General features: G+C 51.5%; 2 protein-coding genes across 4 annotated transcripts; one reads left to right on the plus strand and one right to left on the minus strand.

The window, feature by feature from the left end:
• The first annotated feature begins 8,416 nt into the window (after positions 1–8,416).
• LOC119104224 (tetraspanin-5) lies at positions 8,417–20,302 on the plus strand. 3 transcript variants are annotated; one of them, XM_037227891.1, is made up of 8 exons: positions 8,417–8,692; positions 8,948–9,142; positions 11,223–11,396; positions 13,014–13,142; positions 13,928–13,978; positions 15,043–15,159; positions 17,534–17,650; positions 18,393–20,302. In XM_037227891.1, exons 1-8 carry the CDS (start codon positions 8,606–8,608, stop codon positions 18,462–18,464), a joined length of 942 nt encoding a protein of 313 aa, XP_037083786.1. In that variant the 5' UTR covers positions 8,417–8,605; the 3' UTR covers positions 18,465–20,302. The 3 variants fall into 3 exon arrangements, with proteins under 3 accessions (XP_037083786.1, XP_037083785.1, XP_037083784.1); XM_037227890.1 differs by lacking the exon at positions 17,534–17,650; XM_037227889.1 differs by lacking the exon at positions 15,043–15,159.
• LOC119104758 (translation machinery-associated protein 16) lies at positions 19,878–25,349 on the minus strand. The gene is made up of 7 exons (XM_037228478.1): positions 25,178–25,349; positions 24,525–24,607; positions 23,598–23,738; positions 21,779–21,806; positions 21,295–21,361; positions 20,760–20,951; positions 19,878–19,900 (listed from the first exon to the last, which is right to left on the minus strand). The coding sequence occupies exons 1-7, from the start codon at positions 25,178–25,180 to the stop codon at positions 19,878–19,880; spliced, it is 537 nt and encodes a 178-aa protein (XP_037084373.1). The 5' UTR covers positions 25,181–25,349.
• Positions 25,350–27,892: the final 2,543 nt, after the last annotated feature.

Genomic DNA, 27,892 nt, shown 5'->3' on the forward strand with positions numbered 1-27,892 from the left:
CCAGGAGGGCGCTTCGGGAGCATTGCCGGGGCGGACAGTGTCAATGGACGAGAAAGTAGGTAGTTATCTACACGCCTTCGTGCTGTTTTGCTTGGCGTCGTGTTTTAACACTTAGAGCGCAGTTCCGATTAAGCCCAACGTTCATCTGCAGATCTGTCCCCGGAATGATTTCACGAATGTGAGCCTCATTTTTTGGCGTAAGGTCAAGTAGTTTTGAACAGTGGCGTATCAAACCTGAGCGACGGCTGGTGCTTCAATCTGCAGAAAGTCATGTCACTTTTGCTTCGTTTTTTTTCTCTCGTTTCTTAACAGAAAGGAAAAACCATAGGCTTTCTGTCGAGCTTGAATGAATTGCCTTGATGCCAGGTGCCTTTTTGTATGCTGTTTTCATCGCAAACAACGCACTTTTTTGGCAGGCACTCTCGAATGCGCAATATTGCCGGAGAGGGGATCCTGCATCGGCCGTTTTAAAAACTAGGAATTTATCAAGATTTAAGAGCAATTCTGTATTGGTCGAGGCTGCTTTCATTGTTTGCTCTCGGTTGAGCGTTATCTGTTTGACTCAGCGATGAGCCTCGCGCCAGTACAGAAGCTCATTTTTGGTAACATTGCTTTGAACTGTCTCGTTGCCACCCCACTCAATGAGCTTCAGCACATGATGTTAAATTTCTTTGCGCCGATTTCGCAGCCTGTCGTAGCAAGTTTGACGTCATTCTTGACAAGTGCAGCCGACGGCATCGTTTGCCACTGACGGCATGAGTCACTCCAAAGCTGTGAGAACAAGGTGCGGGGGATGGGAAAGCTCACTTCTCTTGAAAGTATGCTTTTATCCCTGCAATGATAAATGAAAATAACCGACTTTCATGGTGTTTCCGGCCCATGCGCCTCTCGTGATGAGCTGTTATTACTGCCATGATGCGTGGCTTTGCACCGGCCCCAAAATGCATTTCGGCAAGGCTTTTCCGGTGCATTTTCGCAAAACGCACAAATGCGCAAAAAGTAAACGTTACCACAAACATCATGCAAACGTGCACCGTAACCCACGGGAAGGAAAAAATGGCATGAGAACAGACTTTGTTTCGACAATTTTGAGGCCTGCCTACGCCCGTCGGGCCGTGACTCACAGTACCGAACAGCTTACGCCTCGAACGCCACGCGAGGCGCCTAATGTGCTCCAAAAGATTAGCACGCCCACTCATCCTCCCTTCGGAGTCACCGCGACGCCGTGACTCAGACGACTCAGACGACTCAGACGACTCAGGCGCCAGAGCTTGCCTCCAAGCCTGTCACCTGTCGTCTGTCCCCTGTCGCCGGTCCGCCTGTCCGCCTGTCCGTCCGTCTGTCTGAACTCACCGGCGGGCGGCGAAGGTTGCACCGACAGGGGTCTGCAGAGTGGGCCCGTCTTCGCCGACGGCAGGGGCGTATCTGTGCTCAGCCGCACCCGACGAGTCGGTCAGCGCGGCCAGCTGGCTTATCTGCACCGGCCAAGTCAGCGGGGGCTTCCCCGCCGTTCGGCGGGGTCAGCGGGCGGCTGGGCGCCGCGGAGCTGCATCTGCGAGTGCCAGGGCGCAGCCAGGGTTTTGTTAAGCAGGCAAAGCTCGGCGAGGCCGCATCACGGCAATTATTGCCTTTCTGTCGCCAGCCAGTTATGCTGAAAAGCCGAAGATCCGAAGCGAAGGGATGGGCTGCGCTTGTTGAGAACAAAAGCAAGCTAACTGTGAGAGAAGTCCAAGCCAGCCACATTTTTGCCTCGTTTCTTATAGGTCGTTGACGTTTAATCAATCCTTCCATCACCAAGCGCTACGCACTGGTGCTAGGTATCCCCATGGATATACTTAAAAACAAACTTATGGAACCCCCCCCCCCCCCCTTGGCTACGCTCTGGACAAGTGCAGTTCATGTCTAATGACAGTGTCTAAATCGGGAAGAAGTAGTGCCTTATTGAAAGAGCATGATAAAAATGCTCAAACTCTGGCGTCCGCATCGGGCATTGAATTCGAGTTCAGTTCAGTTGCATTTAGTTCAGTTCAGTTCCATTCAGTTCAGTTCAGTTTATTTGGGATCATTTCGCTCAGCGGGCTTCTTTCCATTCCAGTCGAGTACATTACAGGAGACATAAAGCAAACCAAGGCAATGCACAGTCACGCACGACAGTTGAACTGTAACCACGTGATCACAACTTGTCATACGACTGTCAGCTCAAAATGTCCCAACTGGCGATCTCCACGAGCGAGGCTGAGCCTCGGCGATCCCCACGGGCGAGGATGAGCCTTGGCGAGTGTGCCGCCTCCGTGCTCTTAGTGTGATATCGATAATATCGATAAAGCCGATAAGCAGGTAGTGCCGTTCACCGGGATTGCTCTGGGGCGTTTGAACCGCGTGGCAGTAGATAACACCGGCGCAGGGGGGAGGGGGGGGGGGGGGGGCAGCGACTTTTCCTGGTTGCAGGCATAGGGCAAGTATGCGGCAAGCAGATAACAGGCGAGCGACAAGCAGGCGCAGGCAAGCGGCAAGCCATTGTATGCAACGGGTAAGCAAACATGGGGCAAGCATTGAGTCTCCTTAAATGACATGGAACATTCCTACCCTGAAGATGTTTCCTAAAAATATCATCTTCCCAGAAAAACACGTACACACAAACAAAGAGGGGAGAGAGAAAGAGAGAGCGGGTATATATATATATACATTATATTTTCACGCGACTCGTTTTCTTAAGTCTCTTAATAGCACACTGTAAAACAAAGCTTTGTCCTGGCCTAGGGGGAGGGGATCACGGCTGGTATAATGGCTAGGGCCAGGGGTGCAGTTTTGAAAGTGAGTTACGGGGCCTGAACGGGCAGAAAATGATATAATCTACCCCGAAAAGTTCCCAAGTGCACTCTTTTCTCCCCGGATTGTGTCCAGCTTTCCATCAAAGCTAGAGGGAGCGGAGTTCAATGGGGGGGGGGGGGCTGAAACCACCCCTACCTCCACACTGGATAGGAAACTGCACCCCTGGTTAGGGCATTCGGCTCTGGGGCTGTCGGTTCTGGGTTCGAGTCCCTACCACGCTACTACTGCATCCCGCATGCTCCTAATGAAGGCGTCCCGTCCTGAATTTGGCTTGGTAGTCGGTGAGACGTTAAGCCTCAATCACTATTTTCATTACTGGTCAGGTAGGTCTCCGGTCTTACTATCGGGGTATGCCATTAAGCTGGCGGGGCTTGCCGTGATATTTTTTTTTTGGGGGGGGGGGCCTTCACACCTCCACTTACCTCCATACCTCCAACAGGACCACCTTTGGGTTATCGGGGGCCTCCAATAAGACTTGATGTTGATAAGTAGAAAATCTCCGGCCTGTCCCTTATTTAAAAAGGGTGCTCCACATTTACATGGGGGCTTGAACTGAGGTAGTGTTTTTGAAGGGTCATTCAGTGCGCTTGACAGCTCTGCCCATTTTAAGACTTAATGAACTCTGGTTTCTGAGCTAGGCACCCGCGAAATTATGCAGAATTTTTCAAAGTTACATAGGCATGCATGACGTCATAAAAACGTAACGCAATTACTGCTACCTCATTTGCCTGCAGTGTTAAAGGCCAACAAAAATATGACCATCGAGTTGTCCGCGTCTGGGGTACGTCAGCACAATTTTTGGCATCAACGGACTGCAGTTGGCTCGCAACCAATGAAGTGCGTGCAGCGCAGGCTTCGAACACGACGGACGTGCATGCATACAAAATCGCACATGACATGTCAGTTTTTCTCACAAATAAAAGGTTACCCTCCAAGATGTGCTGACTTTTAGAATGAGCCAATAACAGGTCCATTAAAAGTGAAAAGGATCTGCAGCGGTCTTAAAAACACGCAATCCCACCATGATTAGCAACTCAACAGAAAGCAAATGGTAGACACCACCACTACGACTACGAAGGGTATCTTCCCACGGATTAGAGCTAGCATGCGAAGGTAGTGTGCTTCAGAAAAACAGAATTTTAGCGGGAGGTGATTTAGCTTTTTGACAGTAGTTTCCATAAGTTTTGTTTTGAAGTAGATTCATGGGGAACCTAGCACCAGTATGTTGCGCTTGTTGATGGAAAATTAAAATGAAAAGGAGTATGCTGGTCTTCTGTTTTTTGCCTGAAAGCTACGCTGTGTAGATTAGGCTATTCTATGTTGCCAATCAAACGCCAGCCATGGTGGGTGTCACCTGATATCATCATGTGTAGTCAGTGTGATAAATGTGATTTTACGCTATATGTCACGAAAAGGTCAAAGGATTGGTTACACGTCAACGAAGTATAAGGAACAGGACAAGAATGTGCTCCCTTGGACTTTTCTCATAGTGAGTTTGCTTTTGTTTTTAACAAGCACAACACAGGGAGCAAGCAAGCGCTTGATACGCAAGATGGAAGGTTCATCTCGGGAGATAACAAGCAAGGACACTGCTGTTATGTTCAACGAACTGGTGTTCATACACACACACACACACACACACACACAAACAAACACACACACACACACACACACACACACACACACACACACACACACACACACACACACACACACACACACACACACACACACACACACACACACACACACACACACACACACACACACACACACACACACACACACACACACACACACACACACACACACACACACACACACACACACACACACACACACACACACACACACACACACACACACACACACACACACACACACACACACACACACACACACACACACACACACACACACACACACACACACACACACACACACACACACACCACACACACACACACACACACACACACACACACACACACACACACACATATATAATATATATATATATATATATATATATATATATATATATATATATATACACGACACCAGGATTTTCATTGCTGTCCTTTTTGATGACTTCGCGACTCTGGCTCCCCAATTATTTTGAGAAACTGGCACCCAGGTTAGATAATGTGAATGCGTTTGAAGCGGACCCAGAGTTGCCACTTCCTAAAATCGGTTGTAGCTGAACTGGTAAGGTTGACCTGACCTTTCCCCAAAAGGGATTTCTTCTCGGGTTTTGGACACTTCAGTTTGTGTCCTCGACGATAAAGATGACTGTGCAACTTGTAATATTCTAGTTTTTTTGTTTATGAGCAACCACCTCCCATTTAAAGGTCATGTGAACCTATACTTATTCAGATAGAGGATTTTTGGATGGAATGTAATCTACGGGAAAAAGCATTTTGGCAATTCGAGCCCTTGTCATCAGCGTTCAACCGCGCTGCCAGTACAGCTCGTCGTTTAACGAAGCCGGCCCCGGGCGTAAAAGATGGTGTTATGCAGAATGGCGTGGTTTGGCGAATACGGATGAGAGCCAGCCGATTTTTAAAAATACACTGCCATCATGAACCTATGTTTAAAAAACAGAATTAAATTTGCAATACATTCTCAACAGATATGTCGATTACTGGGAGGACAGCGAAGCTAAAAGCTGCTCACCGAATGAGTCTCCCGGGTGGGTCTTAAAAGTCAAACACTTGCAGACTGGTCTGACAAATGAAGGAATTGACGTACCAAAACGTCAGGTACCTTTTTGTAGTATTTTGGAACAAAACGAACAAAATTTACCGGGCTGTTTCTAGGGACCAAGTGTACCAGTAGAGCTGAAATTTTACTCATTCCTTTAGTTCATTTTTTGTAGCCCTTTCATTACCCCAGTAGATCATCGGGCAGGGGGGAGAATACTCAAGTCACCATAAACAGGGGGTGGTGTTCCGCCCCCCCCCCCCCCCGAAGATACAGACACTGCCGTCTGGGAACAGACAGGCAAGGATTCCCCCAGAGTGTAATACGAACTAAACTGCACTTTCTGTTCCGATTCATAGCGCATATTTACCAGTGTTTTGGCCAGACCACTGACGCAGTGTCCGGCTCACCATCGACAACACCAACCGTTTGCCATGACAACCGAGGTCTCAATTTGCATCTATTTTGCATTCCAGTTTAGCCCCAATTGGGTAGCATCTCCATCAACACAACCAGTGCAAATCATGTAACCGTGTCTAGAAAAAAACTAAACATCGAGCCGAAACTGAACTGGACGTTGAACCTTGGGGGCATTTTTCACTGAAAAAGTCCTACGCAGATGGTAGAGAGGCTTTCCAAGTTTGGTTTCAAAAAGCGATACCCGTCATACATGATACAGCGCCTAATTACTTCCCTGTTCATTTGAGAATGTTTGCAAAAGCCTATCGCACGTCCCTACACAGCATCCAGCTTTAACACGAGCCCGGGTGGCCGACTGGATGCACTCCGCCCTGGTGAGGAGGTCAATTTGCCCCCCTGAGATCTCGGGAACTAAGAGGGCTAAAACACCTAAATTTGCGGAGTGTATTCACCTGTACGTGAACTCACTTAGGTCAAAATTTCAGGTTCCTATATCATGACCTTCGCGTCGAATAAGGTCAAACAAGGTCAAATTCCGGGTTGGTCCCCAAAATGTCCCCAGAATTTAGATAACCGTTTCTAAGGAAAAGGTCACATCCTCATTTTAAGTCAGTGACCTTGTTTGGCCTTTTAAAGGTCATGGTAATCAAATTCATGCAAGCTGCTCTGAGTTCTGCATTAAATAAGCGACAAAGATTACACTAGGCAGCATGTTCCGAAAAACAAATGTCGACCTGGGTCACCTTAGGTCAATGGCCTATTCTGACATCTAAGAATTTCATGGAAGATTATAATGCGGTTCCTGCTATCAGTAAATTTGAAATGAACACCAGAAACTACCCCATACAGCAGGCCCTAGAGTAATAAAACAGGCTGGTTTTGACCTTGGTTTGACATTCATACCTGACCTTAGGTCAATGTAATTTGCTCAATAACTGTTGTGTTGCCTAAGAAAGCATATCAGAGATGTATGGCTTCGTCTAACACGTCTTTGTTGCATCACATTAAACGATTCCATAGAAATTGATTTCGCTGAAACCATGACCTTACTTTGACCTGTCATAGGTCAGCGACCCTACAAGGTACATCTTAATTTGTAAGTGCCAAACGATCCGATATTTGACTGTCTACGGCTATGCAAAATCTCGTTTGGCTACGCCTCGACGTTCGGAAACTGTTCCGGAAAAACCTTCGGGGCAATTTGGTCCCTCCACCCGAGCGCGTGTTAAAATGGTTGAGAGGTTTTTCCTTTGAAGTTCAAGGATTTTTTATCAAGAGACTCGTTTCCATGCCTTCATAGCTCGACCTGTTATCCAGGCTGTTTTTTTCCAAGATTTGTGCTCCGCAGGTACCTGGTATAATACAAAATATGTGGATTTGGTCCCATGCAGTTACGTAACCAAGCAGAGTGTTAATGGGAACGTTCCTCCTTACACTCCTCTGTAGTGATAGATATGCGTTCGATACCCGGTGATTTCGCAGAACTATGGCCCAGATTCGCAAATTTTTAAGAAAAGTTGACACCTCCACTGGAAAAATATTACTACGTCCCTTACCTATGAGATACTATCAGGGCTACATCCCACCACCGCATAGGAAACTACAACCCTGCGCCAGGGGCCTTAATTTTTGTAAATTATTGGGAGGGGGCAAAATGAAGGCCCGACAGCCTATCCCTGCCCCAAATTTCTCACCGGATTTATCCCCACTTTATTTTGATTTAGCTCAAATGTACGTTATAAATCGTTGTACGATTTATAAAATATTTAATTCGGGCAGCACAGAAGTCATGCGTGGTTGGATCCAGGGAGCAGGCAATGGACGCAGCCGTCTCTTCTGATCGACACACGAAGGCGCCGCTTTAGAGGCCACCTTAGGCCACAGGTGACGCTCTTCTTTGGCGGTCATGGGAGGCGGCACGCATTTCGGTTGTGGGGGACGGGAACGGGGTTATCCATGAAGGATTCAGGCCATCCTCATCTTCAGAGCTTTTCACCGCGTGTCTAATGGCGCTAGGAATGTTTATTGCATTGTTTATCCGCTTAGCTGTGACGATCTGTATCTTATGGTGAGAGTAGCCGTGATTTTTGATTATGAGAGTGGCAAGAGACGCCACTTCGCCGCGAGATCAAAGAATATATATATATATATATATATATAGTCTTTGTGTTATGATCATCTTTTACCCACATTTTTTTGTAGCATTCCCGCCAAAAACCTGGGGGAAGCTGAGTCAACCTGGGCGGGCTCAACTTAACATTGGGGGGGGGGGGGCAGGGCTCTCAAAATAATGTCAATCGACACCCGTGCCCTGTATGCTTTAATATTGCAGGCATGCTAAATAACTGGCAAAATCGAAAACGTTACGAGAACAATGCAGCTAAATCACCATTTTCCTGCTGGGGAGCCAGACACCTTCGTTCCCATTCATGTGTCCTTGATTTATGCCCTTCCTTGGGTGTTCTCTGTCCATGTCGCGCATTGTTTTCCTCGCAACAGGCGGCGCATAGCGATTGTTGGGCGTTGATTGAGTGATCTGCGCTTTGTGTGAAGTGTTGGCTGAGTGTTCTAAGGACACCATAAGTGTGTTAACCAGAAGAGGCCGTTGATTTTATGTATAGTCCCTGAAGGCTGTGAAATCTTCCCAGTTATGCCATCTCATAGACACAGGCGTGACCGAACGGAAGTCAGCTGTTGTTTAAAATATGTTATTTTTGGATTTAATATAATATTTTGGGTGAGTACTCAAATATTGACATTGACTTCACGGAAACAAAGGCAGGGTGAAGTATTTGATGACTCTTTGACATATGCTCGTTTCCAGTGAATAACTTGTGTTGTGTTACAATGAAACAAAAGACAAAGACAGGCAAAAGAGTGTTATGCATGCAGATGTATATACAGAGTAAGGTTCATCACTTGGTTGAGAATGTGCTTGCAATACAAATTTTGTGGAAGCCAATTGCACTGACTGTTTTTGACTGATTCACAGTTCTTGGGATTCTCCATCCTGGCAATCGGTGTGTGGGCATGGTCAGAGAAGAACACATTCAACAACCTCAGCAAGCTGACACACATCCCAATGGATCCAGCTTTCATGTTCATCATTGTTGGTGCCATCACCTTCATCATCGGCTTCACAGGATGTGTGGGAGCATTGCGTGAAAACACCTGCCTCTTGGCATTCGTGAGTAACCACTGTTCACACAGATGTTCTGTCGCTTTGTGGAAACTTGATTAGGTGACTGACTTTGCATTGATGATTCAAATTCAAAGCAGGTTGTTTGCTGGTTCCATTGTTGTGTGCTGATTTTTTGTTGTGATTGATGGTTTTTTTTCTTTGTATATGGAAACAAAGTTGAAACAGGTTTTTGGTCTAAAGACATAGAGACTTCATAGGAAATAACAGACTATATAGAAAATATTGAGACTCTACACCTTCCTACCATTCCCCAATTCTGTCATTGAGTTATCAACAAGTGTGCCTGCTTAAAATCATTGAAGTCAACTTAGAAAAACATTAAATGTTTGCCAAAGTTTTTTCCTTGATGAGTAGACATCAAATATTGCCTCACTTGTTATGTTATTGGTTCCTTATTCTGATCTAGTGTCAGTTAGATGTGGTTTGAGCATTCAGGGCAAGTGTGTTTGCAACACCCTGAGTTCTTCATGTCAACTTATGGTCCTCTTCCTAGGTTCAATTACAGTAATTATGATCTGAATTGCCACTGTTCTATTACAATTTAAATGTGACTTGCTGTTGTATTATAGTCTGAATGGCCATTGCTCTTTTGTTGTAACTAGAATGACCACTTTCTGTGCCTTTGTTCTGCATTTGTTATGTAGTTTTACTATGCCAGTTTTGCATGATGGGCAGTCTTGCATTTGTCAAGACCTGTCTGAAATTGGAGAGTTCATGTCAATTTTGCATGGTTATGTTCACAGTGTGTAGTGGTATGGGATGCTGAATAGAATATGTGGGGAAATTCATTGCTATTTGAATAGGGAGCTGGATATGACAACATGTTATATAAGGAGGAAAAATTCCAACCTTCCATATGGTTTCTCCATTGTTTGTTTTGTTTCATCCAAATGCAGCATGCATCAAAGGGATTGTAAGTTACGCAGGCTTTTTCATAATAACTGTGGGCTCCATACCATGCATGATTGTTCTTGAGTGATCCTTAGAGCAAAGTAGGAATAATGTTTGTCATAGTGCATATTACAAGAAGGAATAGGATTCAGCATGGTGTATATTATCAGCAAATAAATTGTCTGTGTCCCCATCATGTCAGAGGGGCTTAGTTCAACACTGGGGAACTAATGCTATCCCTTGGCCCTGCTTGACTTTTGCAGTCAACAGTCCCCATGCACTTGGCTGTATATCATCACCTGTCTCTCAGCCTGACATGAAGGATGGGCACAGCAGGGAATCATACCCAGTGCCTCCAGTTTCCCAGATGCTTAGTGGCTAACACAGACATGTGAACCACCATGCCATGAGCACCCTTGCATAGTGAGGGATGCACACATGTAATCATTGTTCACCATTGTTCATTAGTGGTCTGCGATAGCCGTATCTATGTAGTCATTCTCATTGCTGCCATTTTGCATTGGTGATAAACATGTAGTGTCCTGTTATGAGCCATGGTCTTGTTACCACATATTTGTCCATCTTTTCAGTCAATGAACTTTGTCTCAAAATTTGATTACTGGTAATGTCAGAATGCAAACCCCTGGCCAGAGCTTATGAAGTGAGCAGAAATACTATGGCTCTGAGTGAGCATAAATTAGTCAACATGCCTTCCCTAAACTCACACAGAATAACAAATACACTGCGCAACATCATCAAATGTGCACACAGTATCCAACTTAGTGCAGTTATGTCTATCCTATGCAGTAGTTTGGCATTTAATGGCATGTCAGTGTGGAGGCATGTTGCTCCCAAATGGGCATTTACTATTGATATCTGATTGATTGAAGTGACAGATGGGAAGGATTATATCAGGGGAGGTTATTCTGTATCATATGTAAACAAGCCCATGCAAGCTTTTTCTTCCAGGGTGGTGCAGCATGATGTCATCCTCAATTGTTTGGAATGCAAGCAACTACACTGTCCACATCAGCACCCAGAGGTCTTGGCGCCAGCCGAGAATCGAACCCGGGCCTCCCACGCGATGGCCCAGCTGGCGGCCAACTGCGCCGTTTCGCTCCCACGCGAACACGTGCGGGCGCTGGGACTGACCGGCTGACGCTGGCGCCCCCAGTACGCTATCTGCCTGGCGATCCTGCTGCTGCTGGAGATGACGGGCGGCATCCTGTGCTTCATCTTCAAGGACTGGTTCAAGGAGCAGGCCACCGAGGGCTTCCGCGCCTTCATCGTCCACTACCGTGACGATCCCGACCAGCAGAACCTCATCGATTGGATACAGGAAGGCTGGGTGAGGATGCTTGCGCGGGGCGCAGGCGGAACTGGACGCCCCACTAAGCCCAGCGTGAGGTGTTGACCGTATCAACGCTCAGGATGTTAGTCGAGGAGTGGTACCACTGGCGGACAATTTCTGATTCTCAAATTTGGACTGTTCTAAGTTTGGTCTCCTGCTCATCGATAAAACGGATCTTCCGCTGATTTTGCCTCCTTCGGGGCTTTGACGTTGTTATGACCTCGGTGTTGCCTTTCACCGAGATGGCTTTAACGTGCTGCACATCCATCAGCCACTGCGATGGCTGCATTTTAACACGCTGCCCACAGATCAACCAATGCGTTGCTTGCATTTTTAACTGGTGCTCCGGGCGGAGCGCTCCCTGAACGGGGAGCGGCTGGCGGTGACGGCCGTCCCCATGGCTGCGAACTCTCCCGCCCTGGAATGCTGGTCGTGCCGCGGCGTTTGAGCTTCGGTCACCTGACCTTGACCCCGACATGACCTGACTAGTCTGGCCTTGACCTCAAGGGGCGCAAAATGACCACTTTAGTCGACGCGCCCGAAAACACCAATGGACAACAACGACCTTGACCTCAAGCTGACTTTGACCTCGGTCACGTGACCAACAATCACAAAGCCACGGCGCGTGGCCCTGCTGAGGTGTCGGTCACGTGACCAATACGAAGAGGCGACAACTTTATCTAGGTGACGGGAGCGTGTTGTTTGTTTATGATTGTGCCGGGGCTGCACACAGTTACCCTGAATGATCTTTTGGGGAACTGCGTGGTGTGGTTGTGTGTTGGTGTGAGATTTTCCAGGATCGCCTCATGCCCAAGTAGGCCTTTATCATCATTAGCTCAATCTTTTATCTTACTTTTTGTTTATTTTGTATTTCACGTATTGTTTTGATTTTCTTCTCTGTATTCATGTATTTTTGTGGTTGATTTTTTCAATTTTTGTGTACTTTTTAAATTTCTTTTCAGGTAGTTCATCGCCATATCATGGAACTTGAATTTCAGCTATATATATAATAATAACAAAGAACTTAGAAACTACCAAACTTTAAAAAAGGGACATAACTCTGATATGAATAACTTAAATGAAATATATTGATTTGCATGACTTAAAAAGTCTGACTACCTGGTCCAGCTGGGCCTGATGTTATCTGCTCTGACCATCCCTTGTCACATCAGGTCACATCAGAGTGTGACTAGACATGCAGGCTCATAGTTCATCTGAAATTCTTTGCTGTGTCTTGACCTGACTCTTTTTAACATGATCTGACCTGATCTGACCTGACACGATGCGAACATATCTGGTCAGATACGATGTGAGCGACCTCAATCTTACTTAGTTTGTTCTGCTGTAACCTAACCTGATCTGAACCTGACTGGGCCCCACCTGGCATGACGGTAAGTGAGTGACTCGAACCTGACTCACCCTGGCCCCTGATTCGACGTGATGTGACCTGGTGATATGTGAGTGGCTCTGACCCAACTCAGTTTACTTTTTAGCTTACCTTTGCCCAACTTGCCTTGGTTCGTGCTACCTGCTCTGCCTGCCTGCCCTGCCCTGCCCTGCCCTGCCCTGCCCTGCCCTGCCCTGCCCTGAACTGCCACGATCTTCCATTCACAGCTGCACTGCTGTGGCGTGGAGGGCCCCAAGGACTGGGATGGCAACCGCTACTTCAACTGCTCGGCTGTCGCCGTCGGCAGCAGCGAGGCCTGCGGCGTCCCCTTCAGCTGCTGCATCCCAGAGGAGAATGTGAGTGTGTTGCCCTCTCCCGTGCCGGCCGGGTCACCAAGGTCACGGTGGGGATGGGGGCCATTCGAATGGTAACTGTGTGGTGCTCTGTGGTGTGATCATGTGGGTGGGGGGAGGGGGAATCGCAAGTGTTTTCACATTATTTAGTAGCGTCAGCCTTGATTTCCGGAAGGCAACCGTCCAATGCAGAGGTTGAGAGGATCGTGGTCTTCCTAAAAGAGACACAAACTCCACGCGTTATTGCTGGGTTTTCATCGCTGCATTGAACGGGTGAGCTCAAGAGCCTCTCCGGTTCTGGCGGTACCCAAAGCCGGTGAAGAAAGGCGCTCCCGCGCCCGGCGCGGACTCATGCTGCCAAAACTGCTAATGGCTTGACTCGCGCCGCCAAAGCTACTAATTGATCGACTCTCATGTTGCCAAAGCTCTTGCGATTTGTCGACTTCCATCGTTTAAAAGCAGGCGATTGGTCGACTCTCACCGCGAAGCTTGCAAATGGGCGACTCTCAAAGGTTAGAGTCCCAGCCACGCCACCACCGCAGTCCACATGGAGTCCTAAAGTCGCAGTCCTAAAGAATGCATCCTGTCTTGAAATGGCCCTGGCAAAGACGTGAAGCCTCAATAATTATCATAACTGCCAAAGCTCTTTGTGATTGGTAGGGTTCCATCATTTCAAAGCAAGCGATTGGTCGACACGCAGTCCTTCAAGGCTTGCGATTGGTCGATTCTCAGATTCTCAAATGTTGCGTTTGGGCGATACTGAGCTCAGCTCTGATCCTCCCCCACAGGAGATCATCAGGAACAAGCAGTGCGGCTACGGCGTGAGAAGTCCTGATTACGTAAGTGATGACTTCACTCCTAGCTATGACACATTGTCATATGTCTGATAAGGTGTCAGGCGTGAAAAGGGTTATTGTGTGGGTGATGATAAGGCAAAGTGCATTCACCGTGGAATCCGTTTGTACGCCGTCCATGTCAACGTCCGGGTGCATTGTGCTGGTGCGTTTTGTACCGCGGATCACGAAACAGTTTTTGCTAAAACAGCGTGTTTGCTGTGATTTATGCGATGCTGTGTGTGGACGAAACACTTTCTGTGCCAGCATTCTAGCAGCTGTCTGACGTGTCCCTTCCACAGTATTATTGTAAACTTTGCTAAGAGTGTGCTTAATTATACGCGTGCTCTGCATCGATGCCTACTACGATTGCGGGTGGATTTTGGTACGATCAAAGCCTGCTTATATACCATGCCGTATATATTACTCAATCAGCGTGTGGGATGATTGGCAGGGATGATACTATTTGGCAAGGGTGTCATATTGGGGTCGTATTTGGTAGGCCATGGTACAGCCTTTATACTGACTGATAGTTGCTGCTACCGTTAGCAGCAGTTATCCCCCTAGAGCCCCCCCCCCCCCCCCCAGTTCATCTCCCGCGTTAAGATTTCAAAGCGAGGTCAGAGCAATGCGTTGTCGTTTTGTCGTTGGCTGATGACCCCAGCACTTTGCAACTGAGGCCCACGTCTGAATCGTCTCTGTCCGCTTCTGTGGACCACGCCTTGGCTCAGTTTGCTTTGGTCACCTAGCTTCTCCCCTCACCAACGACCGTCACGGGTGTGGAACCGCTTCTTGCCAACCGCACCCACCACACTGCTGCCGTCTGGCGTCGTGGCGAAAGCCTTCGCGTTCTTTGCATGCCAACAGGTGGCGCCATCACTAACGCATGCCAGGGGATGCCATACACGGTGACAGAATGCTGCAATGCAGTGTGACTTAGCAGTCTACTAATTTGTGCATTGACCGGGTCGAAAAGCGCCTACGCATGCCTCCGGATGCGGAGTCCGCAGCTGCTCTCACCGACACCGCGCTGCCACCTAACGGCGGCCCGTGCACTTGCGCTTCCGCAGCTGGGTGACAGGAGCGGCGTCATTTACGAGCGCGGCTGCCTGCGCGCCGGCGAGGATTGGGTGGAGCGCAATCTGGTGCCGATAGCCGGCGCCACGGTGGCCCTGGCCGTTCTGCAGGTACACTCGGGTAGGGCGCAGTGTGCTGCGCCGCAGCCTTCTCCGGGCTCTCCGTCTCTGGACCGTGCGACCTCGGAGCGTCCGCCTCTACGGCTGAGACGCGCCCACTCTAGCTGTAGTAGCTAAAGGCCGTTGCATTTTTGATGTAGGGTAAGAGTGAGGCATCTTGGGTGTTGCATCTTTGATTTTGCAGGCTGAAGTATGCTTCGTCCCGGACGTTGTAGACCGAGGACGACGGTTCGGCGACGTTCTCCGTCCGGGCGACGTTCGGGAACGGTCTCTTTCACCTTTTAGTCGCTTTCTGTTTGGTCTGTTGGCGGGATTCGCTTTTTGAAGCCCTCTTTCATCGGCTGCTGATGCTCCTCGGTCTGGTCGGGCTTTTTGTGTCGGTTTGTGTTGTATGTTGTATATGGACGCCGTTTCCTCCATTTTCTGCTTGCGTTGTTTCCTCTGTGGCATCACTGGCGCCATCTGTGACGCAAGTGATTTGTTTTGTTTATGGTTTCGTCGCTCGTACCTGCTTGGCTGTATGCCAACGCGGCGCAGAAGTGCTATCAGACAGCATGCTGCTGGCACAAATGAGCTCCGCAACCTCTTACCGTTCTGTGACGTCACTCGCGTCCCTTGTAGTCCTTTTTGCAGTCTCTCTCTCTCGCTCGCTCTCGACCTCGAGCAGCTAACCGCGGCGCCGGCCTGTGGCCGTGTCCTTTCCTCGCTCCGTGCGCACTTCGCCGCCGCCACTACCGGCCGCGGCGAGCGGCTTTGACGGTAGGTGACGCCAGTCGGACCGTCCGTAGCCCCCCCCCCCCCCCCTCAAGGCAAGCTCTATCGGGACGGAGGGGGGGGGGGGGCACCGATGAACTTCTTACGGGTGCTAACGTTTACGGGTGCGGGCTGGCGATGGTGGCGGGAAACTTGAGTGGATGTGTCTTCGGTCGTCTGTTTAGTGTATTCATGGTCCTAGTTCGGCCCTTATTTTCCTTGTTTGTTATTTGGTAGGAGGGGGGGGGGGGGGGGGCGTGCATGGTCCTCGCGGCACTAGAGCACGAATAAAGCAGGTCCAATGACCGGTCAAGTTTGCATCTCTTAAACTGGTGCAAAATAGGGCAGTCCCTCGGACGGTGGGTTGAGCTGCTGTTGAAGTATTCTGTATTTATTGTCGTGTTTCCCGATAGCTACAATCCAACTTCCGGAGCGTGTAAGAACGGGAGCAGCACGGCGCATCCGCTGACCCTCATGAACAGCCCACCGTGGGCGCGGTCATCGCGGTCGAGGTTTGGCATCGGCCCAAAACTCGGAAGGCGGAAGACACCGGACTGGGACGTGGTGTGGTGTGGTGCCGCCGATGGCACTGTGTTTTGAGTCAACTCGTCTCGAACGTGCCGGATTCTCCGTCGACTTTCACAGTCGTGCGCCACGTGTCCGCGCGTCTGTGCATCAAGCATTCGATCATCTGGAGGGAAAGGTTCGACATGTGGCGAGCCAAGATGTGGACGACGTCGCGAAAATGATGCCACAGAATCCTCGCCTCGCCTGCAGAGCTCATGACAACAGCGGATTGGCACGCCGCGCGGGGCACGTCAAAAGCCACAAAGTGAAACTGAAACCCCGCCGAAGCCAAACACCGAGGCCGAGGTCTTCTCGGATCACTTTGTGTGATCATTCTCATCTCCGACGGCCGCCTGGTTGAAAGCTGCCGGAGCGGTAGAAGGCTCCTTTCGTGATTATTTTCGTCCCTTACGCCCGCCCGGCTGAAAGCTGCCGCAGCGCTAGAAGGTACAACAGCGGCGAGGATCGCTCTGTCCACCGATCGGCGGGAAGGTTTTCAGGCCCACGCTCGCAGCCCGGCTGCTTACGCGTCACGACGCTGCTGCGCGGAGGGTCGCCAATGTCGTCGACACGAGGGATCTGCCGGGCAGGTGTGATCGTGCGGGTTGGCATCGGGCCGGGCTGCACGAGGCACGCTAGCTAACAGCATGTGGGCGCGTCTGCCAGATGGGCACTGGGCCGCACGCTGTGATGCCCGCGTGCTGCTGCGTTCGGTTTCCCGCATGATTGCCTGCTCCTTCACGGAGGTCCTGCGCGTTGAGGTGGTGGTAGTGATTCGCCAGTTCCCGGACACCATCAAGTTCCTCGACCAAAAGCAGACGACTGGCTCGCCATCCCAATGACGTGCAGGCGCGCGAGCCCTCTGACCAATCAGAGGTCGAGTGGCGCGTGACCCGCCAACCATCGGCCGGTGCAAACTCCGTGGACCACTCATCGACCGGGCCGCGACGCTCCGACCAATCGCTCGCCAGCGGCCAGCTGTGCACCCAATCAGCGGCGGCCGAGTGTCGCTCCGACCAATGGCTGAGCGTGTGGGCCGTTTCAGCCGCTCGACTACTCGAAGAAGATCTACGACCAGGGATGCCTGACGGCTGGCGAAGCGTGGGTCGAGCGTAATCTGCTGGTTGTGGCCAGTGTGGCCGTGAGTATCGCCTTCCTGCAGGTGAGCCAAAGGTCCCGGGTACGAAGCTAGTCGCGGGAACTTTTGCTGGCTGCGCTCGCCAGTGCGTAGTGGCATTACTGATGACTGATCCAGTCGATGAGCCGGCAGATACGATTCTAATACTGTGTTGGGAGACGTTTTCTCACCGAGCACGGTAAGAAGCAGACCTGTGAGTGGGCGTGCATGCGGCCACGTTCAGGTGAGACTGTACAGCACCTTCACTTCAAAATAAGCTCGCGCATCGTGTGCTTGCCTCTTTACCCTTCATTGTATTGGCGTATCGCATCTGTGTCATGTGTATGAGTTGTCTGTACAGCAAAGATCGCGCGTTGTGCTGGCTCGACTGTACTCTGTACTGTAAGTACACTGTAAGTATACCGACAACTCGGGCCGCGATCATTGCGTACGGCCGTGTCCTGCCAGGACGGGGCTCCTCTCCCCCTGAATACAGTCAACTGAAATCTGTGCGCCGCATCATCGTCTCGCTTTGGATATGATGGCCACATCGTAGAGCCAGCAAGCGCGGCCAGAGGCGTTTCTCAGTGAAACGCCCTCCCGTTGAACGTTCAGCCAGTTCAGTGCCGCCGATGCCGGCGACGACCCAGGCGACTCCGCCGCGTCCGATTCCCAGATGTCACATCCACACGTCGGTCGTGCCAATCGTCGGCTATATCTGCGGCGCCCCCCCCCCCCCCCCCCCCGATAGGGAGAGCGGGTTTACAGTCCACCGCGTCCTTTGCAGATTTTGGGCATCTGCTTCGCGCAGAACCTTCGCGCTGATATATTCGCGCAGAAGTCCAAGTGGGGCCGCTGACAGCGACTGCAGGCGGCCCGCCCCCCGGCCGGTCCGCTCGACCTCTGAGGTCACGCGGTGACCTCAGGGTCACCGGCCTGACCTCGGGGTCACCGACGTGACGAGAGGTCGCCGCTGCGGACTCGGCGTCGCCGCGGCGACCTGTCGTCGGTCTTGGGGCCGCCGCGCTGGGAGATGCGAGTCGTCTCGGAAGTCGCTGCTGGACCGGCCGGGCCGCCGCCTGACCGGATGTCGTTGGGCGACTTTTGGAACGACCACCGTCGTCCCGGGGGCACTGCCGTCACCAAGCAAATAGTATCTACTGACGCACTGTCGCGAGCTCTCGCCCGGCCGTTACCTCTGAGGTCGCTTCCTTGGCCTCGGAGGCCACACCTGAGGCCATGCAACCTCGCGACAGCCCGTGGCCGAGGCATCCGCCGTAACTCACCCTCACAGGCGCCCATTGAAGACCCCGTGACCCGCCGGACCGGGGCGGCGCGGCCGCGGCGTGACGCGGTCGCGGTCGATGGTGCCGCCGGCCGGAATCTCCACCGGCGATCGGAGGGACGCCGGCACCGTCCCGCCGCGCGCGTCGCCAGGCGTCTGCGTTGGGCCGGCGCGGCCGCTGCTCGGTCTGAAGATCACGCTGTGCGCGACTTGAGGACGTGGGCATGAGTGTGGTGGCACCGCGAGGTGTCGTCTGGACGTGCTCTGGGCGGTCACGTGGGTGCGGTGGAGCCCCCTGCCAAGAGAACGCGCTATTCCATGAAATGCTCTCTCAATGTGATGTCGAGATGTTAGCGGGTAGTCTCAGTAGGTTAGTGCTTACACTCGCTACAACGCTGGAGAAGGATGCCATGATCTGGAGTGTGCCAGGTCAGGTCGCACAGAAAATGCGCTCGTGCTTAACGCGTCGATCTGCCATTGTCACGCGCGCGTTAGTTCGCGAGTGCTCTGCGTGTGCAGAAAGCCGGGCTTATCACGTGTGGTGCCTCGGCGGGAGCCGTTCGTTTCGCTGCCGCACGCACGCTGTCCTGTGTTTTGCTCCGGCATGTGGTACCGGTGAGTTCCCTGAGGCGGGGAAGGAGAAACGCGTCGTCGATGGGATAACTCGTTTGCGCTCTGGTGGCGTCTTCAGGCGCCACCAGGTCTGTCAAAGGAGGGTCTGTCAGGTCTGTCAAAAAGGAGGCTCGCTCCGAACAGTTAGGCAGCACGTAAAGAAAGATCGCAGCGTGGTGTAAGGACCGGGCTTTGGTTTTATCGCGGGGTCTTCCGCTTTGCGGGTCGGACGCCACGCCGCCCGCAACGCGTTTTGAATGGCCTTCGCGTGTCCAGACCCCCGCGCTGTCACGTTCGCACCAAGGCGTTAAGCCGTGAATTCCGATCGAAAGTCAGAATATTAGTGCCGATGTCAGGTTTGGTTCGCTAAGGCGCCTAGCGTCGCTTGCGTTCGTCCTCTGCCAGCGCGAGACCCCGGGGCAGCCGTGAGGCCGAGCGCTCGCGGGGCGGGCGATGTTGAAACGCACTGCGCGGGCGCACGGGCCCGTCTCGAACGCCTCGCCGCGGGATAGAACCCGAGGTCTGCGGTCGAGGCGCGCACAGGTCGCTCCGACACCGTCGAAATCACAGCACTTTCACGCGAGACCGGATTTGCGGCGCGCTAGCGGGGGTCAATCTCGGACGTGTTGTGTGAACTTTTTCCGTTCTCTCCCGGTTGTGTTACATGTGACCCCGACAATGTGCCGCCGCCCCTTGCGGCCGGCCCGTGTGTTGTCCCCCGCTCCCCGCTCCCCGCCGCCCGCATTGTTGTGTGCCCGTTTAGTACTTCTTTTATATAATATAAGCCCGGTACTAGCTGAGGCGGCGTTTCAGACACCGACCGCGTGTGTGATAAGGCGAAGATGCCACGCTTCGTACATGGCAAAGACGCGACAAACCGAATGCGTAACAGCAGTGGCCTCCAACGCACCACACTGCCCTGCCGCGGTTACATGGCAAAGACAATGAACTGTGAGCGGGACGGCGGGGGCACTGCCCTGCCGCCATCCACAAAAAAAATCCGGTCTCGCGGGGGCACTGCCCTGCCGCCATTCGCACTGCCCTGCCGTTCACATAAAACACTGCCCTGCCGCCATTTGCTCGGTCTGTAATCACCCTCCACGATTTCGCGCCACCTGTGCTGCTACGGTGTTGCTCGTTTGTGGTATGTTGCCGTGCAACTGACGTCATTTGGGGGCGATGTTACACCGTACCCAGCGGAAAACAGGCGGTTGTTTCCCCGATATATTCACTAGCTATCAGACATGCCCGAATCACCGTCAGCAAGCGGGGGCGTATCGTCAACGTCTCCTGCCATCTCTTGGCCATCTTTGGAGGCGGAACTTTCGGCCGGGTCCGCGAGGCGTCCCCTGATGAACTTGTGCGTCTTGACCTGCGGCACGAGCTTCACCTGCCCGTCCCAGGTCCGCAGCCAGAGCACGGCCTCCTCGCTGGTCAGGTCCACGCACTCTGCACCAGAAAACACCGGCGTGACACGCATGATACTGGACATCGCCAGCGTTGTGCACTGCGCCACGGAGGGTAAGCATTACATGCCACAAACCATGGAGTACGACACGAGGGCGCCGGCGTTGTGCACTGCGCTAGGAAGGGTAAGCATTACATGCCATGAACCACGGAGTACCACCGTCACACGCGACACGAAGGCACCAGTATTATGCACTGTGCCATGGAAGGTAAGCGTTACATGTCGTGAACCACGAAGTTTCAGTGCTACTAGTGACACGAGGGCACCAGCGTTGTGCACTGCGCTAGAGAGTGCCAACCGAAAATGAAGCCAAAAATCCCGAACCAAAACTGTTGATATTTTCGTCAACTTTCACCAGGTCCTCCTGGGACACGAGTGGCACGCCCGAGCACTGCCGGCGACAGCCGCGTTGCTCCGCCACCTCCGCCAAAAAAGTACTTATCAAACCACAATGGGTAAAATAAAAATCAAACATCAAACCGTGGTGAGTTACAAAAATGCACACATCAAGCTGTAGCCGGTTAAAAAAAAACAACATGAAATCGTGGCGGGACCCGGGGTCCCGTGCAGCTTCTGGCAGAGCCGCGCAAGTCATGGGAGCTACGTGGCTCCCATTCGTAACCTCTCCTGCCCTCCCAAGGAAGAAAATACACCACCACCACCGCGGCCGCCACCACTCACCGAAACCAGCCTGGCTGAACTGGCCCGCCTCTTCTCGCTGCGCCGCCACGATGGCCTCGAGCCGGGGAGGCGGCCGCGGCCGCCGGCCGGCCGGACCGCGGGGGGCGGCGGCGCCGCGCAGGCGGGCCGCCTCCGCCTCCTGGCGCGCTATGTACCTGGCCCGCACAAGGTCAGGGGGTCAGGGCCGTCCGCTGGGGGCCGGTCGTAGGACGGTGTGGGCAATGTCCTTGTCGGATGGAGGCATAGGGCGGCACTCGTGGTGGCTGGACGCTGTGGCCTGCTGCTTCGGGTTTGTCCGGTGCTGATGCTGGTTTGGGCTTAAGACGCACCAACCATCTGGCGTCTATGGGTTAGTCCAGTTCACGGGCCCAACCCAGGGGTCCAGTATAAGGGTCCAGTCCAGGGTTCCAGGCCAGGGGTCCAGGCCAGGGGTCCAGACCAGGGGTCCAGTGCAAGGGTCTAGTCCAGGGGTCCAGCCCAGAGGTCTAGTCCAGGGACAGGCACTACAAGGCAGGGCTTCCACGGGTCTTGCGCCGGCCCCTGATGGAAACAATGACCCTATTGGTTAGTGGCTGTGACGTCATTCCCACGTCACGGCATAGAACGATCCGACCTCGAAAACAATTGACCATTGACAATGAAAGGGAGTGTTGCACACTTGTATGGGGGTTTGAAATGAGATAGCCATTTGGAAGATCATGCAATACAATTCACAGTTCTGCGATTCTTAAGACCAAAATTCACTTATGCCCGAGCTTGATAACCGTGAGCTTGTGCGGACTATTTCGCGCAGCCTATCTGAAGGTCACCCAGGGATGCGTGCGGTCATAGAAACGCCACGCAACTACCGCCACCTCAATGGCCATGTAGTGCTCAAGGCCAAGACAAATCTGATCATTGAACTATTCATGCCTGTCGTACGACTCATGGCATCACCAGACAGCAATTGCCCTTCAACCTGTTCAATGCATCGAGTGGAAGTGCCGAATACGAGCCGCGGTTTGGGAAACATAATATACGAATTTGGGTAGTAGTTCTAAACATGACGGAAATAAGACTGGAAGTCGAATAACTTATGTGTGTGTGTGTGTTATTGGGGCTTTACGACGCACTCAGCTGCTGAGGCTGTATGGCGTCGCCTGCCTCTCATCCTGGCAGGAGGGGCGGGCACCACGGGGAATCGAACCCCGTACCTCTGGTTTCCCAGACGCGCAGTGGTTAACGCAGACGCGTTAACCACTACACTACCGGCACGCCTCGAACAAATTAAGGATAACGCCCGAACTAAGCATGTGAGTGAAGATGGGTGAAGATAACAAACCACCGCCCAGCAAGTTAACGCACCACGTGAGAGTTAGCCCGTCTGCGAAAGTGGCACGTCTCGTACGGACAGTCCGACAACAACTCTGACATCGCAAACACCTTAGATGACGCACCGGAACGATGCCGCATTGAATAGCAACATTGTGTTGCCTAGAGCAAGCTCTTGCAATTGAAAGCACACCAACAGTTACAAGTGAGCTTCTTTCATCATATCTGATGCTTCCCTCACCATCTTCAAATGCGGAGCATTCCTTTTAACCACACAACTGTGACCATGACTGGCGTCTTTCAGAATGGCGCAAGATGGTCACGTTATCGACAAACCCATAACACCAAACACCGCTATCACAAGCTTTTTTCGGTCAGCGCCCTGCGCTCTGGTTCATTGGACTGCACCACACCCTGCTGATCACTAAATAGCACCATACCCTGTGAACTATTGACCAGCACCACACCATGTTGATCACTGAATAACCCCATACCATCAGTCATTGGCCAGCGCTATACCTTGTGAATCAATGGCCAGGTCCATAGCACAAATCACTGACCAATGTCAGATCCTGTGAATCACTGACCAGAACCAAGCACTTTGGACCATTGCCATTACCAACTGCTGCCCCTACCTTTCTATAAGCTCGTGGGTCTCCTCCACCGAGTACTTCCGCTTGTCAGTGTCAAGGTGGTCCCTGAACCAGATGAGCCGCTCAGCCAGCAGCCGCAGGTGCTGGTGACCCTGCTGCTTTTTCGCCTCACGTCGCGCAGTTCTGGTGGGCAATTAGAAGTTAATGTATCAAATTAGCACTAATAATTGTAACATTACTAATTAAGCAATAATAAATTGTTAAACAGGCATGCAGTTATTGCAAAATTTCATTCACAATATGGAAGTAATTCTTGCCTTGCACCTGGGCTCCCTGCAAATACCATTAAAACCAAGATGTTCACATTCTTACAAATGTGTTGGTGACATATTTATACCATACACTCCCTCCATAATTGATGTAATTCACCATTGCTGCTTCCATACTTTGTTTCCCTGCCTAATGTGAGTGCATTCCACTTGTCCACTACTTGGGAAGGGTAAAACTTTAGAAATGCCTGGCAAGTGCAGCCAGGCACTGAAGGTAACCCACGCACAGAGCATGGAGAGCCATAACCAGTACCTGAATGTGTCCCCACAGCTGCAGTCTAGGACAGAAACAATTTGAAATGCAAACCAGACATTTTAAAAAGGTCACAAGAGAATCATACAGACTGCTGCCATGCTAGAAAAAACAAAGACAGAGCATCTTTACCATACCAACCATCCCATCTGACACCAATGGCCATCTAACCATACCCTCAGCAGGCATGCAGCACAACAGGCAATGGGGTAGACAGGTAAGAGAAATAGCCAGAGTAGACCATCCACCTCCACCCAGATTAGCAGAAGTTCCTCAGTCATCCAACTAACCTGCATAAAAAAGCTGCGGGTGGAAAGAAAACAGGCTTGCTTAGGAAGCTTGTGAGCGAATACAAGAAGGGAATGGGTGCTTGATGAAAAATCTTACCTGATATTCTTCTTGACTAAGGCAGTAGCTTTTCTGCTATTGGGGTGAATTAGTTTGGCTTCCTTTTTCTTCTCTAATTTCCCCTGTGTTTGGAAAACAATGGTTAAAGCATGTGAGCAACAAGCTGTGTAGAATGCAGCCACATCCATCAATAAACATAATAGCCAACAGGGGACAAAAAAGGCACAGACACTGATCAAATGCAAATTACTACTACGCTGAAAACTATGTGGATCTCAGAATTTGCTTCTTCTAGACTTCACAGTGCAAATCCAAAGGCTGATGTACTTAACCCACAGTGAATAAAAACATACTTAACTACAGCATGCTAAGCATACTAGAGGTAAAACACATTAAAATAAACTGATTTGTGCCACAGCAGTATAAGGATGCAGCCCTCTGTTAGGGGCAGTTCAGATATCATCATTTATTCCATTTTTAACACAGACATTGTATAAGCAGACCTGACATGACAGTTTTTGTCCTCACTTCATGCATATTTGTACACAAACCAACTAACTTTAGCAGACATCAGGGCTGTTTGTGCCCGTTATTCCCAGAGTTGTTCTCACAATTCTTAAAAAAGAGACATAGGCACACCTGCCCCCCTCCAATCACCAACATGGACGTAAGTTTCCGATCCCAGGACTTACCATGGTTAACGAGCTTCGATACCCCTATAGCAAAAATAAATCAGTTCACATGGGCTGTCTGTACCTTCTCTAGAAATCTTATACGTTCGCAAAGATCAACATACAGCCTTCCTCAAGTAAAATATTTGTTTATTCCGCCCAATAAAGCCTCGCCCGCCTGCTGCCTGATACCACCGTGGCAAGCGAAAACGTGATGAAATTCGTGGCGCAACTTTGGTCGCAAGCGCGTCAAATATGCCAGTAAAGTGCAGTGGTGTGGTGCGTTACCAGTGCGCGCGCCTGGGCGCGCCTCTGCGGCCGACCGTCGGAGGCGAGTGCTGACCGGCCGTCGCGGTCAGCGGTCACTGCGACGCCAGTCTTCTGATGCCGGGGAGCGCGCGCGGATATCACACCAGTAGCAGCGAGTGGGAGCATGTCAAATGGAGTCGAGGGAGATATTGGCGTGGGGTGATGCGGTAGAGGACTGAGCCTTCTTGCGACGGCTGGATGCCTGTCGGTTGGTGGTAGGGGATGAGAAGAAAGCGGTGGGGAAGGCGCTTCCTGGCCTCCGTTGGCAGACTGCGGTGGTGGATGCGCTGTCAGAAGGGGCGCTGCGTCGGGAGTTCGACCCGTCCCAGAGCTGGTATTAAGACCCAGTAGCGCAGGCAGGGGTCAGGAGGCACGTTCCCCTATTAGGTTCCGAGGTACCCTTCAGGCCCCTCGGAACTTTTGATTAAGTGCCCGGTTTGAGGGCCCGAAGGGTCTGAAAGGCCGGCTGGACGCTCCAATGCCAGCCAGAGGGGCCTGCGCGCTGATCAGTGGCCCACTGATTCGATAACTGCCTATACTTTGGTCACACACCCCCAGTTACGTAGTCGGCTCCGTTGCAGCATGAACCCAAGGGACCATTTCCCAAGCGGGGGCGAAGCTTGAGCCATTGATTTACATTGCTCGTGGCCTCATAGCATCTAACAGGGGCCCTGTGTTGTCAAGGGGAGCTGAATCGGCCAGAGACAATGCTTGAGGAGGCCCTAAGAGCCTAGAAGGCTAACCGGGTCCGACGATCAAGGGCACGATTGGAGGGTCTAAGGACATAAAGAGCTGATCGGAGTCTTATTCATGGATCCCGGACTGCGAAGAAGGACCCTCGAATATCGGCCAGAGAACCCTTTGCGCCAATCGGGACCCCCTAGGTCGATATCGGCTTATATGTCTGTCAGGTATCACCACTACCGCACAGTTGGCTCCGTGTCGATTTCGTTTCGGGTTTTTTAGTTCGGATTTGAGGGCTCACTTCCCAATTATCTATAAAGCCGGGGTCATTGATTTACGATGGTCGGAGCCTTGTTTCTGTCAGGGGCCCACAACGCCTAATAGAGGGTCCTGTGCTCGCAAGGACCCCGAGCAGACCAAGGGAAGTGTTCGGTGAGGCCCGTAGGGGGGCCCGGGCGGTCGCTGCACCCGAAGATCAAAGGCCTGGTCGGAGGGCATAAGGGCCCGAAGAATTGACTGTAGGTTGCATAAAAAATCGCGGCACGTGGGGTCTTGACCTGAAATATCAGTCAGAGATCCTCTCAGCGTTTGAGGAACCCCTGAGAAAAGCCGGGTGTCCAAGTCGGTCAGAGACCAAGAGCACTGAACAGACGGCTTCACGCCCGTCTGAACCCTTGAAACCCATTTCCCAAGCAGAAACGAGGCCGGGGTCCGCGGTTTGCAATGTCCGGGGTCCATGCCACAATGAGAGTTCCTGTTTCAGGGCCTCTAATGAGGATCTCCTGCGTCCTGTGAATGGGAAGGTTTTTTTGCACTTTGTGGACAAGCAGGGCAGGTCAAATTCCCTAAATGGCTAGTGGTCATATGGAATAAACCGTGATTCTGAAACCTATCAACAGATGGCACAATCGTATTGTCGCACACGTCAAGGTGACGATGACTGCCACCTACGTCTAACAAAGCGTGAGAATGGGAAGGGTATAATGAGAATGGGGCAGGGTACAATGAGGATGGAGTATGGTATAATGGCCTATAATGAGAATGGGTAGGGTATAATGAGAATGGGTAGGCGTTAGCCATTGCCTATTGCGAACCTCGCCAATGACCGGTTTGATCACCTGTTGCTTAACTGGCCTCCCCAATGACCGGTTTGATCACCTGCTGCTTATCTGGCCTCGCCAATGGCTGGTTTGATCACCTGTTGCTTATCTGGCCATGCCAGTTTAAAGATGACGTCGAAACCGTCAATGCGTGTTTAAGGCTATCAATGCGGGCTCAAGCAGTTGAATGAGGTTTGAACACTAGTTAAAAGGAGCTGGTAACAGTACGAATCTATTCATGTTTGTATTCAGATTGCCATATATAAGTATAGCATAGCCTTTCATCTCGTGATGCCATTCTACATTGCGTGTTACGTTACCATGTATATTACCTCATATTACACCATTTTCACACGTTAGAGCGTGTCGCGCTGGCCACGGCTGTAGCGGCGGGGAGGAGGGGGGGGGGGGGGGGGGGCGGACACCGTGGCGGCCCGATGGACCGAACGACGCTGACTGTGCTCGGGGTGTGCACCGCCAGCACCCCCACAGCAGCGTCGTTGGGCGCCGACCACCACCGCGGTGACGTCACCGCCTGGCTGGACGGTGACGTCATGTCATCCGCCGACAGTGACGTCATGTCAAGGCTGAGGTGACGTCATACCTTGCAGGATTGTCCTGGTCTGGGATGACGTAACAGCAG

The sequence above is a fragment of the Pollicipes pollicipes genome, unplaced genomic scaffold (genome assembly GCF_011947565.3).
Source record: "Pollicipes pollicipes isolate AB1234 unplaced genomic scaffold, Ppol_2.1 Scaffold_6052;HRSCAF=7182_pilon_pilon_pilon, whole genome shotgun sequence".
NCBI lineage: Eukaryota > Metazoa > Arthropoda > Thecostraca > Pollicipedomorpha > Pollicipedidae > Pollicipes > Pollicipes pollicipes.

What these genes read in the sequence shown, in the direction of transcription:
- LOC119104224 (XM_037227891.1), top strand. Translation starts at nt 8,606, where the DNA reads ATGCCATCTCATAGACACAGGCGTGACCGAACGGAAGTCAGCTGTTGT. An exon ending in GCTGCATCCCAGAGGAGAAT is followed by an intron (nt 13,143 to 13,927) that starts GTGAGTGTGTTG and finishes CCTCCCCCACAG; the next exon opens with GAGATCATCAGGAACAAGCA. An exon ending in GCGTGAGAAGTCCTGATTAC is followed by an intron (nt 13,979 to 15,042) that starts GTAAGTGATGAC and finishes GCGCTTCCGCAG; the next exon opens with CTGGGTGACAGGAGCGGCGT.
- LOC119104758 (XM_037228478.1), bottom strand. An exon ending in CGAAAATATCAACAGTTTTG is followed by an intron (nt 20,952 to 21,294) that starts GTTCGGGATTTT and finishes TTTCTGGTGCAG; the next exon opens with AGTGCGTGGACCTGACCAGC. An exon ending in TACGCCCCCGCTTGCTGACG is followed by an intron (nt 19,901 to 20,759) that starts GTGATTCGGGCA and finishes TCGCGCTGGCAG; the next exon opens with AGGACGAACGCAAGCGACGC.